The 17331-nt window shown below is 36.7% G+C and overlaps 1 protein-coding gene across 1 annotated transcript in view; it reads left to right on the forward strand.

The window, feature by feature from the left end:
• The window catches only part of ACOX1 (acyl-CoA oxidase 1), a 175493-nt gene that overhangs the window by 75898 nt on the left and 82264 nt on the right, over positions 1-17331 (forward strand). The window contains exons 7-8 of the mRNA XM_090386493.1: positions 312-481; positions 10903-11065. Coding sequence (XP_090242619.1) covers positions 312-481; positions 10903-11065 — 333 coding nt within the window. The remainder of the gene's footprint in view (positions 1-311; positions 482-10902; positions 11066-17331) is intronic.

The raw sequence follows: 17331 nt of genomic DNA on the forward strand, positions 1-17331 counted from the left end.
AAAAAAAAAAAAGTGTTATTGGTTTGCATTACGATATTTTCACGAGACCTCCATTTATTCCTACGGGATGCAAAATACGTTTCCACGATTTTTGCACCAGCTGGCAAAAACTTACGTAAAGTCGAATTTCCGAGTATTATGTAAGTAAATGAGTATTATGTATGTAAGTTACGTAAAGTCAAGTATTATGTAAGTAGGGGAGTTCCTGTAAATACCTTTTTATATTATTTTGGCACTGATTTTAGCCATACTAAGCTAATATGGAAATAAATTTGTTTACATTTTCTTAATTTTTAATTTATATTATACAGGTTACTAAAGAAGGGGATTATATCAAACCTAAGAGTGACAAGCTGAATTATGGCACTATGGTTTTTGTTCGAGTCCTTATCCTAGATATGGTGGCCTTCAATGTAGCACGAGCATGTACTATAGCCATTCGTTACAGTGCTGTCCGTAGGCAGTCACAGATTTTACCAGGGTATTACTATTTATAGAAAGTGTGTATATTTTTTATTTATTTATTTTTTCAGTTGTTAGCATATATTGCTAATCAACATTGAAATTTTAACACCAATGCATGAGATAATGGGCTGCCTGAAATATGCACATGATTACAATGAAAACAATACACATTTTATTTGGTAATGAGTGTGTGCATATTATGATATGTACAACTAGATGACAAGGCATATCATAAATAAGATGGTCAGTATATTAATTTTAGCAAGGACTTATAGATTTGTGGTTTTGTCATTAAATTTTTAGCTAGAGCTTATGCTTTTATTGACATTATATTAATTTTAGCAAGGACTTATTTTACCGCTGGTTTCGGTACTCACAGTGGTGAGTACCATAAAAGCCTAAGCTCGAGTGAAAAATTTAATAAGATGGTCAGTAATTTCTTGGGATATGGTAGTCCATATCTCTTGGTGCAGTATTGTGCCAGATGTGATGTGATGGGTGGAACAGTCAAATTGACATACTGATGGACTGTTAGAGCCCAGAATATGGACTAGGGGTGTTTGCCTGCCATACGTGATACTGTCCCATTTCATTACACCAGTGATCTGGCCCACTATGACATTTGATGGTACGTGTTCCCATGTCATTGGCTTGGATGGCTCCAAATTGTTGTTTGTTTATTGTAACATTCTAAACAGAACCAAGACTCATCAGTGAACAGCACATATTGCCATTCTTTCCTCCTTAACTTTGAGTGCTGACCATTCTTGGCAGTGGTTCCTGTGGTGTGGCAGTAATAGTAAACTTTGAGCTGGTTGTCTTGCCTATAGTCTGACATTATGTAAACAACAAATGTTTTTCATGGGTGCAGCTGTGCTACTGGTTCCAGGCACCTCCATAGCCAGGTGGGCAGGAGCAGCAGTGCGTAGCACACACTTCTTCATTAGACCGAGGTTCGAGCCAGTGACCACCAAATACGGAGGATGTGGAAAGATCAGGGAATGACCACTGCATATCCCCGGAGCAATATGGCCTTAGTTGCTAATGCTCATAAAAACCAAATAACAGCAACACCACAGAGGCTTCAGAAGATATAAATCTTCTTTGATATCAGGGAAATGTAGCCCCAAGGTGAAGTCATAATGAAGTCGGTCGATTATTTAGATCAAAATTATATAGCAGGGAAAAAAAAAAAAAAAAATATATATATATATATATATATTTATATATATATATATATATATTTATATATATATATATATATATATAGTGATTTTAAATTTATTTATGAAAAAGAACTTAACCAAATCAAATAACAGAAAAATGTATACGGGGGTGGTAAAGAAGAAGAGGGTAGTGTTGAAGCAACGTTCCTAAAATAATTTAGAAAATTAAGCCAGTTGAAAGAAATTTAGCCGCGCCCCCTCGATGGCACCCATTCCGAATTATGTGAAATCTTATTAAGGTGGAAACGTAGACTAACAAACCTTACATGACCAAATAAATTGAAAATCATAATTAATAAAATGAAATAAAATAAAATAGACTGACCATTATGCCCCATCTCAACAGAGGATCACGAGGCCAATAATAGTCAGGGAATCACTGCATTTTGAACGCTAAACAAATCCATGCAACGATGGAATGGTACTAAAGATCAGACCACCGATGCAATAGATTTGCATAGCGGTGGTCCTTATGCAACAAAAAATAATAAAACAGAAAGTCTAGTGCTCGCACGGCCAAACCACACCACTGACAAAACAATAGTTGAACTGAAAATATATAGAATCAAATTAGGCTATAGATGGCGGTACGAATGCAGCGTTAGCATATTGTCACGCTACCCCCATATAAATATGATCAAATTAATCCAAAAATAAAGAGATAGAAAATAATAAAATTTATATGTTAAAAATAAATAAGAAAAAATAGTAGGAAAGCTAACATCAGTGGCAGCAGAAAAGCACAATCCACTACATGTTGCTTATAATAAGCTAAATTAAAATAGGATATTTGCCAGTAGCATGGCAAATCAGTAGAGTGAAAAAGAACTTAACCAAATAAAATAACATAACAATAACAGAAAAATATATATGGGGGGGGGTAAAGAAGAAGAGGGTAGTGTTGAAGCAACGTTCCTAAAATAATTTAGAAAATTAAGCCAATTGAAAGAAATTTAACGGCGCCCCCTCGATGGCACCCATTCCGAATTATATGAAATCTCTCTAAGGTGGAAACATAGACTAACAACATTACATGACCAAATAAATTGAAAATAATAATTAATAAAATGAAATAATATAAAATAAATTCTATTTTATTCTATTTTATTTTATTTAATTTTATTAATTATTCTTTTCAATGTATTTGGTCATGTAATGTTGTTAGTCTACGTTTCCACCTTACTGAGATTTCACATAATTCAGAACGAGTGCCATCGAGGGGGTGCCGCTAAATTTCTTTCAATTGGCTTAATTTTCTAAATTATTTTAGCAACGTTGCTTCAACATTACCCTCTTCTTCTTTACCCCCCCCATATATATTTTTCTGTTATTGTTAAGTTATTTTATTTGGATAAGTTCTTTTTTACTCTACTGGTTTGCCATGCTACTGGCAAATATCCTATTTTAATTTAGCTTATTATAAGCAACATGTAGTGGATTGTGCTTTTCTGCTGCCACTGATGTTAGCTCTCCTACTATTTTTTCTTATTTATTTTTAATATATATTTTATTAATTTCTATCTCTCTATTTTTGGATTAATTTGATCATACAACATATGCTCTTACAACAGTAAGAGCATATAAGTACTATAGAAGTTTGTTTTCAAAGTGAGCCTTAAGGCCAAAAGAGCAGATGTATGATAAGATTTTAGCATGATGATATAGAATTAAAGTATAAGAGTACAATGTGAGCCATTAGGCAAAAGGAATTATTAAAGGCTAAGATAATCTTCATAATTATTTTACAGACTGAAGTAATATTAAATCAATAATTTGATGGCATTATTCTGATACACTTTTCTTACTTTTCTATTATTGTTTCATAATAAATCATATATATATATCTGTAGTTTCATCTGATAATATTTTTTTGCTGAGATTAGGTGAGCAGAAAAATCTACATTTCCATCCAGACATGATTCTTCACCTGTGACTTGGTAGGGGAGGGGACGGGGAGAGGAATCTCTTTTTTCTGTCAACAAGTTAATTATTGATCATAACCATTGATTCCTTAATTTAAATTTTATGTTAACTGCTTATGAAAAAATCTAGCTTAATCAGGAGATAGGAAATATGAAACTGGTGAGTGTTAGCAATTACTGTCTTTTTAGGCCATGTGGTAAAATATAATGCATATTTTTGCACCATGTGGGTGGAAATTTGTTGTAGAAAGCAAAACAGAAATAAACTTAAAAAAAAAAAAAAAAATTCAAGACATTTAAAAAAACAAAGATAATAATAATAAAATGCAATGATATTTTTTTAAATAAGAAAGAGAGTAAGTATAAATCTGAAAAATAAAGTAATGAAAGTTCATTTCACATATTCCAACACTTTATTTCTTTGTTGTCATACTGATTAATTTTTGCCCAAAATTTTTTTCAAGATTTCGAAAAAATAAAGAATTAGTGTATACCTTGTATATTGTAGTATTCAAATTTTTATGAATATCATAATTTATGTAATGAATTGAAAGGTTATGAAGGGCTAATTTTTAAATATATTAGAATAAATTGAGAAACTTTAAATTATGCTTTAAAGGCTGAACATTGACTAATAGAAACATGGACTAACTGACTATTTCTATTTATTTATTAGCACTTTACAGATGTTTACCCACAAATACCAAACAAAGGAACAGTTATTTTATTGTTGCTTTGAGACAATAAAATAAATAGTATTAATATTTTTTTTTTGCTAGCATTTCTGCATAGTATTCTTGTTTGAATGCAGTTTGAGACTTTCCATATTTCATGTTTTACATCAATCTTTGAAATTTAAATTTAAATATCTATGTTTAAAACTTCATTACAAGTTTTCTTTATGTCACTGTGAATTTGCAATTTCTATGGCAGCAGTTCTAATAATTTCATAAAGGCCAGAGGTATGAACAATGCATACTCAGTTGAGTGAAATTTCCTGTACTTCCATTGGGAATAGGCTACTGACAATCAGCAAGCAAGATTAAACAAAAATTTTGTACAGATGGATTAACACAAGAAGCAGTGACCAGTGCTGATGTGTTGTTATTGTGCACACTCCCATTAACTTACATTTCTGTGGTCAACTCATTCACTGGATCTCATGCTATTGCAGTTCTTTTTGATGGGGTTACATTAATGACCATTTGTATGAGCTCCCCACCAACTGGTTTGGATGACTTTGTTTATTGAATTCCTACTAAAAATAAATTGCAATATAGGTTGACATTTGTTCATTTTTGAGAATTAAATGAAGGCTTAAATAAAACAACCCTGTTCTGTTTTTTATTTTCAGTTTACAGTTTAATCTTGTTACTTATATTGTGTCTAATTAGAGGATGACAACTAATTTTTTTTAATAAAAAATGCAATTAGTTATTGAAAATATAAATTTACATCTATTCTAATAACATGCATCTATCTAAGGTAGCAATGTCTGCATAAAATGTTTATTTGGATGAAGGATTGCATGCAAGGGATGTGGAGGAGAAATGTTTTATTCTTGCAGTAACCTACTAATTTATGCATCTTCAACTATAAGTTTTAAGACGATACTACTGCAGGACTGTTGAACGAAATCTGTAACTACGTTGATTCTGTTGACTGATTGCATGCATATTTTTTCCTTCTATCAGATTGCTTATCAAAATAGCATTGCTCCTACTGTACTGCATTTGTTTTAGCGTTAGTAGAGGCATATTATCATTAGTAGAGGCATGTGATGCAAGAAAGCAAACTTATGCAGCATCAGCCAAAAAAAAAAAAAAAAAACCCACTTCCACTTCACCCCTCCGTTCGTTCGAAATACCTGTCCAGCTGAGCCTTAAATTTATTTAGGCTATCAACTTCCACAACAAAGGATGGAAGTCTGTTCCACCAACCAAGTACCCGCTGGCTAAAGGCAAATTTCCGCACATCTATCCTACATCTGTCTTTCCTCAATTTGAATTTATGCCCTCTCATGTGATTATTCTGAGCAAGAGGAAGGATCCCATCAGCATTGAGCATGCTCAAACCATTCAAGGCTTTATACACTTCTATCAGATCACCTCTCTGGTGCCTAGTCTCCAGACACTGTAATTTGCAAAACTTAAGCCTTTCTTCTTAAGAGTATCCCTTTGTTCTATTCACTAATCTTGTTGCCCTTCTCTGTACTCGTTCCAGCAGCTCTACATCCTTCTTGAAATGAGGCTTCCAGACCTGTATACAGTACTCAAGGTGTGGCTTGACCATTGCCTTATACAAGGGAATAATCACCTCCTTATCCCTGCTAGAAAAATTCCTGTATATCATAGGCAAGACACCATGAGCTACTCTTGCAGCCCGTCTGCACTCTCAGAGAACTTCATATCAGCCTGCACAATTACCCCCAGGTCCTTTTCATTCTCTACCACTGTCAGTGTAGTACCACAGAGTTGATACGTTGCTCTGGGGTTGCTGTTTCCCATATGTAGTACTTTACATTTGTCAAGGTTAAACTTCATTTGCCACCTCTCAGCCCATCTGCTCAACCTTTCCAGATCCTGTTGCAGCAGTGTAGTGTCAGTAGTGTCCTTGACAACCCTGCCAACCTTTGTATCATCTGCAAACTTGGATATTAAGCTTGATATACCATCATCAATATCATTTATAAATACAGAAAACAATAATGGACCCAACACTGAACCCTGAGGGACTCCACTAATAATATTAGTCCACGACGAGCAGTGTCCATTGATTACCACTTTCTGTCTTCTCCCCCTCAACCACCCCTTTATCCATAGCAGCAATTTGCCTCCAATGCCACACTGCTCCAATTTGTGCAGCAGTCTTCCATATGCAACAGAATCTATCAAAAGCCTTTCTAAGATCCAAGTATATAATATCAAAGTTATTCCCTGCATCCAGTTCTATTGTGACTGCATCATAGTATCCAATAAAATTGGTCAGGCAAGACTTCCCCTTAACAAAACCATGCTGTGTCCGAGCTATAACTGAAGTCTTGTCTAGATGATCCTGCAGTGCTTCTTTAACCAGTGCCTCCATCAATTTTCCTGGAACAGAAGTTAAACTCATAGGTCTATAATTAATTGTGTCGGCCTTTGATCCTCCTTTGTGAATTGGGGTCATGTTTGCACATCTCCAGTCTATGGGAACCTCCCCTGAGTCCAAAGAAGCTCTCATAATTATGGCTAAGGGTTTGCTTACTTCCTTTGCTGCCTCCTTTAATATAACTGGATAGATCCCATTCACCCCAGGTGCCTTTCTTGTGTTTATCTTCAACAATTTTTCCTCCACATTACTCTAAGTTATTACAAGATTCTCTAGTTTACTGCCAGAGTTGAATACACCTCTGGCATACCCCTCGCTGAATAACTCCTCATGTGTGAATGTTGATGCAAAATATTTATTTAGTTTGTTAGCTACCTGAGGAGGATCATCAACAGTTGACCCATCGATATCAAGTGGACCAATCTGATTCAACCCCTTCCTTCTGGAATTTACATAAGTAAAGAACTCTTTGCTGTTTTTCTTTGCATCCCTTGCCAAAGATTTCTCGTAATCTGCCTTCGCCTGCCTAACCTCCTTTGTTTGTTGGTAACATCATCAGTTGATCCCACTGTACAGAATTTAAAAACTGTCTGAGACAACTGTAATGACCTTTACAAAAGCAAAAACCCTTTCCTTTACCCCTGATGATATTTATATCTTTAAGTAAATCCCACATCAGTGCACTGTGACACTGCCACCTAGTGGTTCCTTTATCTGCAAATTCTTAATACACAAATGATCACTGCTGATAACCATATCAAGTGTATTACCCTCTCTGGTTGCCTCTCAAACATTTTGCTGCAGAAAACGATCATCCAATAAATCCACAAAAGTCTTATAAGGCTGCGAGCAACCGAACTACAAGTTCCATTCAATATTTGGGAAGTTAAAATTTCCCATTATAAGACATTCTGATTTACTAGCCCACTCTATTTCTCTGTACAATTGTTCATTGTATTCATTCGAGTCATTAGGCCTATAACACACTCCCACTGTTATTTTTGCTTTCGCAGTGCTTATGTCACACCAAACTGACTCAACAGTGTACTGTCCATCTATATCAACTGACTGCACTTCTTTTGATTTTATGGCTTTTCTTAATTAACAGCATAACCCCTCCTCCCTTCCTATCCTGTCTGTCCTTTCTGTACACATTGTACTCCCCAAATTCCAATTCTGCGTTCGTAATATCTGTGTGACACCACATCTTTGATATCCCAAAAAATCCGCCTTTGATGTCTTGACCAACACTTCAAATTCATCAAATTTATTTACTGTACTTCTAGCATTGGTATATGTGCAAGTATACATGCACTTATTCTTACTCTTGGTTACCCATATACCACTTGTTTCATGATGACTTCCATCAATCCCTGGCGCCTCCGTAGCCAGGTGGGAAGGAGCAGCAGTGCGTAGCACACGCTTCTTGATTAGACCGGGGTTCGAGCCCGTCACCACCAAATACGGAGGATGCGGAAAGGTCATTCAGGGAATGACCACCGCATATCCCGGAGCAATATGGCCTTAGTTGCTAGTGCTCCTAAAAAAAAAAAAAAAAACCAAACCAAACCATCAATCCCTGAAATTCCCAGCACCCCTCACTCCAGGCCGCTGCTTATTCTAATAGAAGTAGGGCAAGAATCACCTTCACCTCTGCCTGCGGCTACTTTTAACCTTTTAGTGTGTGAATCCCCCCCCCAAGCTATCAGTTTTCTGACCCACCTAACACTGCCTCGATAGCATCAGCAAATATTCTTGCACCCTTTTATCTAAGTGTATCCCATCCCTGTAGAAGTAGTCTCCTGTTAACAAGCACAGACCATGCTGAAAAAAATTCTACCCCCTTGAGCCTTGCGCATTCCCTCCAGGGCTGAATTATTATTTTTTATTATTATTATTAGCTACATGGTACAAGGAAGCCTGATGCTTATGCTGCACCAACCAAAAAAAAAAAAAAATTCCTGGGTTACACACACACACACAGAGAGAGAGAGAGAGAGAGAGAGAGAGAGAGAGAGAGAGAGAGAGAGAGAGAGAGAGAGAGAGAGAGAGTCATAAGTAGAACGATATCACCAAGGAAGAAAAGAATGATGATATCCAGCTCAGGACCTTGGGTGTGCCAAGCCCATACTCACCAGATGTGAGCCCCTGGAGTTAAAATAATGATAATCCGCAGCTGGCAGGATTCGAACCTATGCAGGAACATCCCATTGTATTTCAAGTCCATCGCCTTAACCACTCAGCCACAACTGCTTCATTGATTGACAAGGTTCTCATCATGTACTCCCTCCTATTGTGTCTGGCAGGATTGCAGACACTTTCAAATTTAACCCTAACTCACAACTTTTTTGCAACATTGACCTGTACTTGTTAAGTAAATCTGTAGATCTCCTACTCTTAATGTCATTGGTGCCAGTGTGTACAACAATATCACCCTTTGTGCCCTTAAGATGATATATGCTTCACAACGTCATCAACTTTTGCTCCTGGCAGAAATACCCTGGTCCTATTCCATCTATCCTTTTTACACAATATATTACCCATCTTCCTGAGAATAGAGTTACCAACAATAACTATTTGGGACCAGCACATTCTGCCTTGGATATTGCTGCTGTGTTGCCTGATGCATAGTAGTGAGCTCTGTCGTTGATTTGTTTTTTGCTGACAGCTTGACAGGCCCCTCATTAATTTCTTCGAGGGTATCTAACTTGCACCTCAAGCTCCCGTAGATGCCCATTAGAACGCTGAGTTGAGATGCCTAATTTCTAGACACTCTGCATCTGGCACACACACACAAAGACATCTTCCTTGGCTAGATCATGTTCTGTTCCAGAGAGTTCAGCAAACATTTCACAAGTTGCACATTTTTTTTGGCTGTGATGCATTGGAAAATCGTCCCCTCTCAGTTCTCCCCCGAGTCACAGTGCTCCTCCCACTATGTCCCCGTTGCTTTGCTGCTCTAGTCTGGGCATGATATTTTAAATTAATAAGATCAATAAATTTAATTAATTAATTGACAATACTACACTATCTAATAGAATCCTAAATGCAGTTATGCGTATTATGCTATATAAATTTACGTTAGAGCTACCTAGTTACCACAATTAAAAATTTGAATTCCCTACCACTCTCTATACAAAAACAATGGCTGCAAGATTTGAATGAAACAATGGTTTTATGTATATTAAGTAATCTATAAAAACTCTTATCTAAAATAAAAATAACCAGCGTAACTAGAACTATAAGGCTACTTATAAAGTACAATATAAAATAATGATTAGGTAAATAAAATGGCAAACACTTACCACTTTTTCGGAGCCTGTAATTCACAGCTGTAATTTTTAAAGAGGGTCAGCGCCCTCTTTCAAAATGAGACATCTTTGTGAGTTATTTCCATTAAGAACTGACTTTAAATTAAGTACATGAGTATTTCATAATAAAACTAATTTATTCTAAAAGTATGATGTTCCAAAACCTATACTGGTTCCCCAATCATTTGCAAGATTATTAAATGCCATTACAAGGAATACGTTGTTCATCATGAAAATTTCATTAGAGCCAGAAAACTACTTCTTGGAGTCTGTGCAGCATGTAATAATGTATGAATAGGTTTGTATAGGTTATATTTTATTTCCAAAAATATTGACCTTTAAATTTTGTATTTCTCCCAAAATTTTTTTCTTAAGTCACTTTAATTTCTTTTTGTTCCCAATCTCTCCCTCACCCCCATAAGTATTAAAACTGTGTTTTAACCTTACTTTATATTCCTCTGCATGTTCTGCTAGTTTAAACTTTTTTGTGTTCCATTTTCTGTGTATTTTGAATGCTCTTCTATTCTCACTCCTAATCACTTGCCTGTTTTGCAAATCTTGCCACACTTGCATATATATTTTATGTGATGTATCTTTTGTGTGCATACACATGCATAGTATCATTTCTCTAAGTGTTCCCCATTTAAAATCAGTTCCATAGTAAATGTTTTATTATTAGAAGGAGTGAACCAGTTATCTGAATTGTAAATTTCCTAGTTATTTAAGGCTTGCAGGAGGTGATTCTCAAGATACTCAATTTTACACCAACTGCTTTTTTTTTCTTTTCACTTCTATGAACCATATTTAATACTGATTATTTTTAATCTAACTTTGTTGTGAATGTGTTTATGTTCATTAAAGTGGTTTTTTTTTTTTTTTTTTTTTCAGTGAAAAAGAAGTGCAGATTTTAGACTATCAAGCCCAGCAATATAAGCTTTTTCCAGTTTTAGCCTTCTGTCATGCATGTAAAGCTACCTTTGTTGCCTTAATGGATACCTATAAAGCTGCCACCCAAGATATGGAAAGAGGAGACTTTGCCACTTTACCAGAAGTAAGATTAAAACACATAAAAATTATCTTATATTTTAAAGGAAATAAAATTATTATTTAGAAACTAGTTTAACCAACCTTTGTTTGGGATTCTTAACTCTATCATTATACTAGATTTTTTACTCCACAATTTCAAGATGATAGATAGGAAAAACATGTATAGGAAAAATACATTTATATTATTTTTGTTTATTATTATATTATAATAAATTAATATTATAATTAAAATAATATTATAATTAAAATAATAAAATAAAATTTTATTATTTTATTTTTGAAATGAAAAATTATAATTCCTCAGAGCGGTTAATAATAGAATATACATATAGAGAACGGTTAGTATTCAAAAGAGCTTTCGGCTGAGTAGACAGCCTTCTTCAGTTAGACATATTGAATGGCAGTTAGAATGGAGATGTGCACTGCCAAGTTGGTGCGTGAGGAGCGTGGCTAATTGTTTGAGGTTGAAGTTGCTTGAAGACGACAGTTTATCGTAAACCTATGTGTGCTGGCCAATTTACCACCTTCCGGTCAGCACACGCATGGGGTCACCTCCTCACCACTGCCCGAACCTTGCTAACTCGCGCCTGGACACATTCTAGCTCTGCAAGTGAAAGACACACAGAAATCACCAGGGTCAAAGTGGACCTTGTGAGGTGTGGCTATCACATCGACATCCTTGACAGGTGTGACCTACAGGCACGCGACAACGTAGCGACTGACAGTAACGTCAACAGTGGCGAGTCATCCACGAGGGCATTTATCCCATACTACCCCAACCTGTCACAACAGATCGGTAGAATCCTAAAATCACATGGGATAAAGTGCATCCAACTCCCAGGCAAGAAACTGCGTTCTCTCATTTCCAACGTGAAAACACCTGTCCCCACCCTTCTGCAGAGCGGTTTGGTCTATCGCATCTCTTGCTGTGACTGCACTAGCTGCTACTTTGGAGAGACTGGACGTCGGCTCGAGAAATGTCTCTCAGAACATAAAAGGGCGATCCGTTTAGCAGATGTGGAACACTTAGCTATTGCCGAGCATGTCTGGACAACCCACCACGACATTGACCCACACCGCGATGTTGTGGTTGTGGACAGGTCCCACCATTGCCTACGGCGCACCTGGTTGGAATCGTTAAACATAAAATGCTCGGATACCTCTTTGAACAGGAACAGTGGTTGTCAAGTTAACCCCATCACAGAAGCAATAATTCTGTCCATAGACAAACGCTGGCCGCATCACCACCATACGTCACAGCCACTAACTTCAACCTCAAACAATTAGCCACGCGCCTCACACACCAACTTGGCAGTGCACATCTCCATTCTAACTGCCATTCAATATGTCTAACTGAAGAAGGCTGTCTACTCAGCCGAAAGCTCTTTTGAATACTAACCGTTCTCTATATGTATATTCTAGTATTAACCGCTCTGAGGAATTATAATTTTTCATTTCAATAATAGGAATCCGGAGCGCATAGGCCTCTTTCACCACATTTATATTTTTCTCATTTTTCATCTGCTCTGACAATTCATTATATGAATTTTATTATAGTATATTATCTGATTATTCATAGTGCATTGCATGGCAGTACATTTGACAGGAATGCATTACATTACCTTCCCAGCTAATATTTTGTCCACTAAAAATGGTTCTTAAATTGTTTAGATCCTCTATGATGTTATCTTAAATCTTATTCAAAACACTATCGATAATTTATTTAGTTTTCACACTGTACTTTTTGAATGCAATGCATGAAATGAAATATTTTAAATCATCCCTCAAGAGTTTAAGATTTTTCAGAATCTGTAAGACACTTGGCTGCTGGGTCTGGCAGAATTAAAACTCTTTCACCTCTTAAACCACAGAATTGGTAACTCAGATTCCACAGTGATATTACGAGGGGTTTCCGAAAAGTAAGGTAACACTTCTTTTTTTTTTTTTTTCTTAATAATAGTGAAAGGGAATTAGATGAAATGCTGAGGACAGATAGACCCTTTAATAACGTTCAAAATGACCACCAGTGCAGCGTTGCGGTACTGTCACCTCGCATGAGATTTCAGTTGCAAAATGGCGGCTACCATGCGAGTGTGGTCCAAAGCAGATGTTCGTGAACTTATTCACTTTTTTCAAGCAAATGGGTCTTCACCAAGTGATATTCACCATGAACTGGTTGCTGTTTATGGCAAAAAGGTGATGACAAAGAAGCAGGTGTGTTTTTGGTGCAATGAATTTAAAGTGGGCCGTGTTGACATTGGAGATTGACATCAGGTGAGTAGGCATTCATCGAGCAAGACAGAAGACAACATTTTGCACATTAAGAGAATCGTTCTTGAACACAGGCGAGTGAAACTGTGTGAAATTGCACAAATAGTGAACGTGAGTAAGTCGACTGTTCATGATGTCCTTGGCTCTTGAAAGGTGTGCTGCTGCTGTGGGTGCCCTGACAATTGTCAGAGGAGGACAAAGCAAAATGCATGGGGATGTGTCTTGAGAACCTGTTGCGATACAGCGACGAAGGAGAGGATTTTCTTGCTTGCATAGTCACAGTAGACGAAACATGGGTTCATCACTTTACACTGGAGAGCAAACAAGACTCCATGACCTGGAAACATCCAAACTCTCCTGTGCGCAAAAGCTTCAAAACTCTTCTCAGTGTCCGAAAAGTCATGGCCACAGTGTTCTGGGATCGCCAAGGCATTCATTCTGTTGGTGGATTTCTTTCCGAAGGGAGGAACAATCAATGCACGGCTTTATAGTGCAACCTTGGAAAAACTGAAAGCCAACATTCAATGCAAACGACCAGGATTCCTGACAAATGGCGTGATTTTGTTGCACTACAACACAACTCCACACACTGCCCACACCACTCGTGAGTGGTTGTGCCGTAATCGTTGAGAAAATCTGTCACATCCTCCCTACAGCCTAGACTTAGTGCCTTCAGACTTCCATTTGTTCAGTCCTCTGAAAAAAACATCTTTCAGGAAAGCTTTTTACCACAGATGAAGTTTATCAGGCAGTGCGATGTTGGTTACTGCATGTGGGCATGGACTTCTTCAATACTGGTATTGATAAACTGATCCATCATTGGGACAAGTGCATCAGTGAAACTGGAGACTTTGTATAGAAGTAGTGCATGTTCACTTATTTCTTGGTGTGTAATTTCAACTTCATATTATTAAATATAATTGAGAGGAAAAATGTGTTACCTTAGTTTTCAGAAACTCCTCGTACAATGTTTGAGTAATTTGGATAGTATTAGTAGTGGCAAAAAATGCAAGAAAGGAAGCTTATAGAACATTGACAAAGAAAAAAACTACCCTCACCTGTCCCTCCCCTAAACAATTTGTGTAGTTCTTCCTTGAATTTATTCAAACTACCCACTGCCACAACAACAGATGGAAGTTTGTTCCAACAGTCAACTACCTGCTGCATGAAGGCATCCTTCAATTTGAATTTATGCCCTCTCATGCCTGTAGTCTCAGCAAGAGGAAGAATGCTGTGAACATTGAGCTTACTCAATTCATTCAAGGCCTTAAAAAACCCCAATCAGATCACATTGCAGGTGCCTGCCTAGGCTCCAGATGCTGCAGTTTAGAACTGAAACCTTTCTTGGTAAGAGTACCCTTTTGTTCCCTTTACCAATCTTGTTGCCCACTTCTGCACCTGTTCCAGCAGATCTACATCCTTCCTAGAGTGAGGCCTCCAAACCTGTATACAATACTCAAGATGTGGTCTAACCATGGCCTTATACAAAGGAATAATCATCCTCCTTATCCCTTTTGGCAAAGTTCTTGTATATCATTGACAAAATCCCATGAGCTGTTCTGGCAGCCTGTCTGTACTGCTCAGAGAACTTCATATCTGACTGCACAATTGCTCCCAGGTCTTTTTCACCACATGGTTGGTACATTAATCTGGGGTTGCTGCTCCTCATATGCAGTACCTTGCAACTGTCAAGTAAAACTTCAACTGCCATTTCTCAGGCCATTGGACCAATTTTTCTAGAACTTGTTGCAGTAGTGTACCTTGATTACTGTCATTAACCACCCTGCCAAACCTTTGTATCATCTGCGAACTTAGACATTAAGCCTGATATACCTTCATCTATATCATTAATAAATATTGAAAACAATGGCCCTGGCACTGAACCTGGAGGACTGCACTAATAACATTAGTCCACAAAGAACAGTGCCCGTTGATTACCACTCTGTCTTCTCCCACTCAACTATCTATAGCAGTATCTTTAACTCAAACTAATAACTGAAACATGTTGCAGCCCCTATCAGAACTAATGACTTGCAATTAAATAAGATGGATATTAGTGCACAAATAGATTTTTCATTAACCATAGGCGCAAAATATAAATTCATGGATCATTTAGATTCTCATAATACGAAGAATAACTAGAGGGAAAACACATAAAACATGTATAACAAGAGGAGAAACATAAGAAAGGAATCAAAATTTAAAAAATACAAATCACAGTAATAAAATGGTATGCATATATGATCTAGGTTTTCCTAATGAAAACAACAATAGAAAAACTGGGCTAACCATTGCGAAGAATTACATTTTACCGCAAAAACAACTGTATGCCTTGGTAACCTATGTACAAGCCCATAACTATCTCCTTTCCCCATTACTATCTATCACACTGTCCATTTAGTAGTTCAATTACTTGAACAAGTCTGTTGTTCAAGCCTCTTTAAACCTTTCAGTTATAAAGGCAGAATATCTTTTTGTAGCACATACACTTCTGTTTAAGTTCCCCCAACTTAATAATTATATCTCAAAAAAATTTTCTAGCACTTCTCCTTTGCAAAGATCAAAAAATGGTACTGACAACTTCTGAATTTATCATAACCACAATTTATCCTGAAAAACTTCAGCCTAAGTTGAAAGGTTCTTTAAAGTAAATTTTGAAGCTACCTTGACTTAAACTAAATTAAATTAAAATTTTTTAATTACATTAAAAATTCCTAAACATTTATTGCTACATTTTAAATTAATTGTGAACTGGAATTTTTAAAATACGAACCTGATAAATTACATAAGGGAATGCCAATGTTATCCTACAAAGACAATAGATCATGATAATTCTCAAATGTACAAATTATAGAAATGAACAATTTATTCCTTGACTAGACTAATCAAGAGAGAGAGAGAGAGAGAGAGAGAGAGAGAGAGAGAGAGAGAGAGAGAGAGAGAGAGAGAGAGAGAGATTTCCTCACTTGAGTGATTTTAAACTGTCTCTACCTACTTCTGTGATGTTTGGCAGCTGTGAGGAGATCTGATTGAGGTGTGTAGGGCTTTGAATGTACTGAGTCCAAGTTCAATGCTGATAAATTCTTCTTGTTTAGACTATGCACACATTGGGGGAGGGGGGGCTTAAATTCAAATTGAGGAAGGATTGTTGCAGGGTGGATGTGTGTAATTTTATTGCATTAATCAACCAACAGATTGTTGACCGTTGAAACAAACTCTCATCTGATGTTATAGAAGTAGGTAGGAAGTTGGTGAATAAATTCAAGGAAGATCTAGAAAAACTATTAGAGGGGATGGACAGGTTCTGAAATTTGCAGAACTGAAGCTCTTTCCTGGTAGAGGCATCCTTCTCCCCCCATAATCTCATTACTCTTCTCGCCTATTCTAACAGAGCTACATCCTTTCTAAAATGAGGCTTCTATTACTTTATACAACAGGATAATCTTCCTCCTTACCCCTGGTGGCAAAATTCCTTTATATTGTTGACAAAACCCAATGAGCTGTCTTGGCAGCCTGTCTTCACTGCTCAGAGAACTTCATATCTGACTGCACAGTTACTTTTTCATTCTCCACTACCCTGAATGTGTTGGCTCACAGTTGGTATGTTAATCTGGGATTGCTGCCATGGTTCTAGATCTTATTAGATGTCTCACTTAATCTCTTTAAACTTTCATGACAGAGAAGTGGACCAAGTGGATGGAGACACCAAATATTGATGGTGTATAAATGATGGTGTATAACACCAGCAGGATAAATGAAGCTACCATTTCACAGGTTGTGATTGGATGAAAAATTGTTGGTAGTTAGCAGAGGCATACTGGGTCAAAAATTCTTACCGGGGAAAACTTGTGGTGGCCTCACACTAGTGTTTATGGCCATATTGTGTGAGGAAGTGTGTGTGGGGAGGGGGAAGATTACAAATAACTAGAGTAAATATCGATCATTAATTTTTTAATGAATTTTAAATATAATTAAAATCACAATTAATTTTTTTATAAA

Source organism: Mastigoproctus giganteus, chromosome 12 (genome assembly GCF_048544385.1).
Source record: "Mastigoproctus giganteus isolate SK-2022 chromosome 12, ASM4854438v1, whole genome shotgun sequence".
Classification (NCBI taxonomy): domain Eukaryota; kingdom Metazoa; phylum Arthropoda; class Arachnida; order Uropygi; family Thelyphonidae; genus Mastigoproctus; species Mastigoproctus giganteus.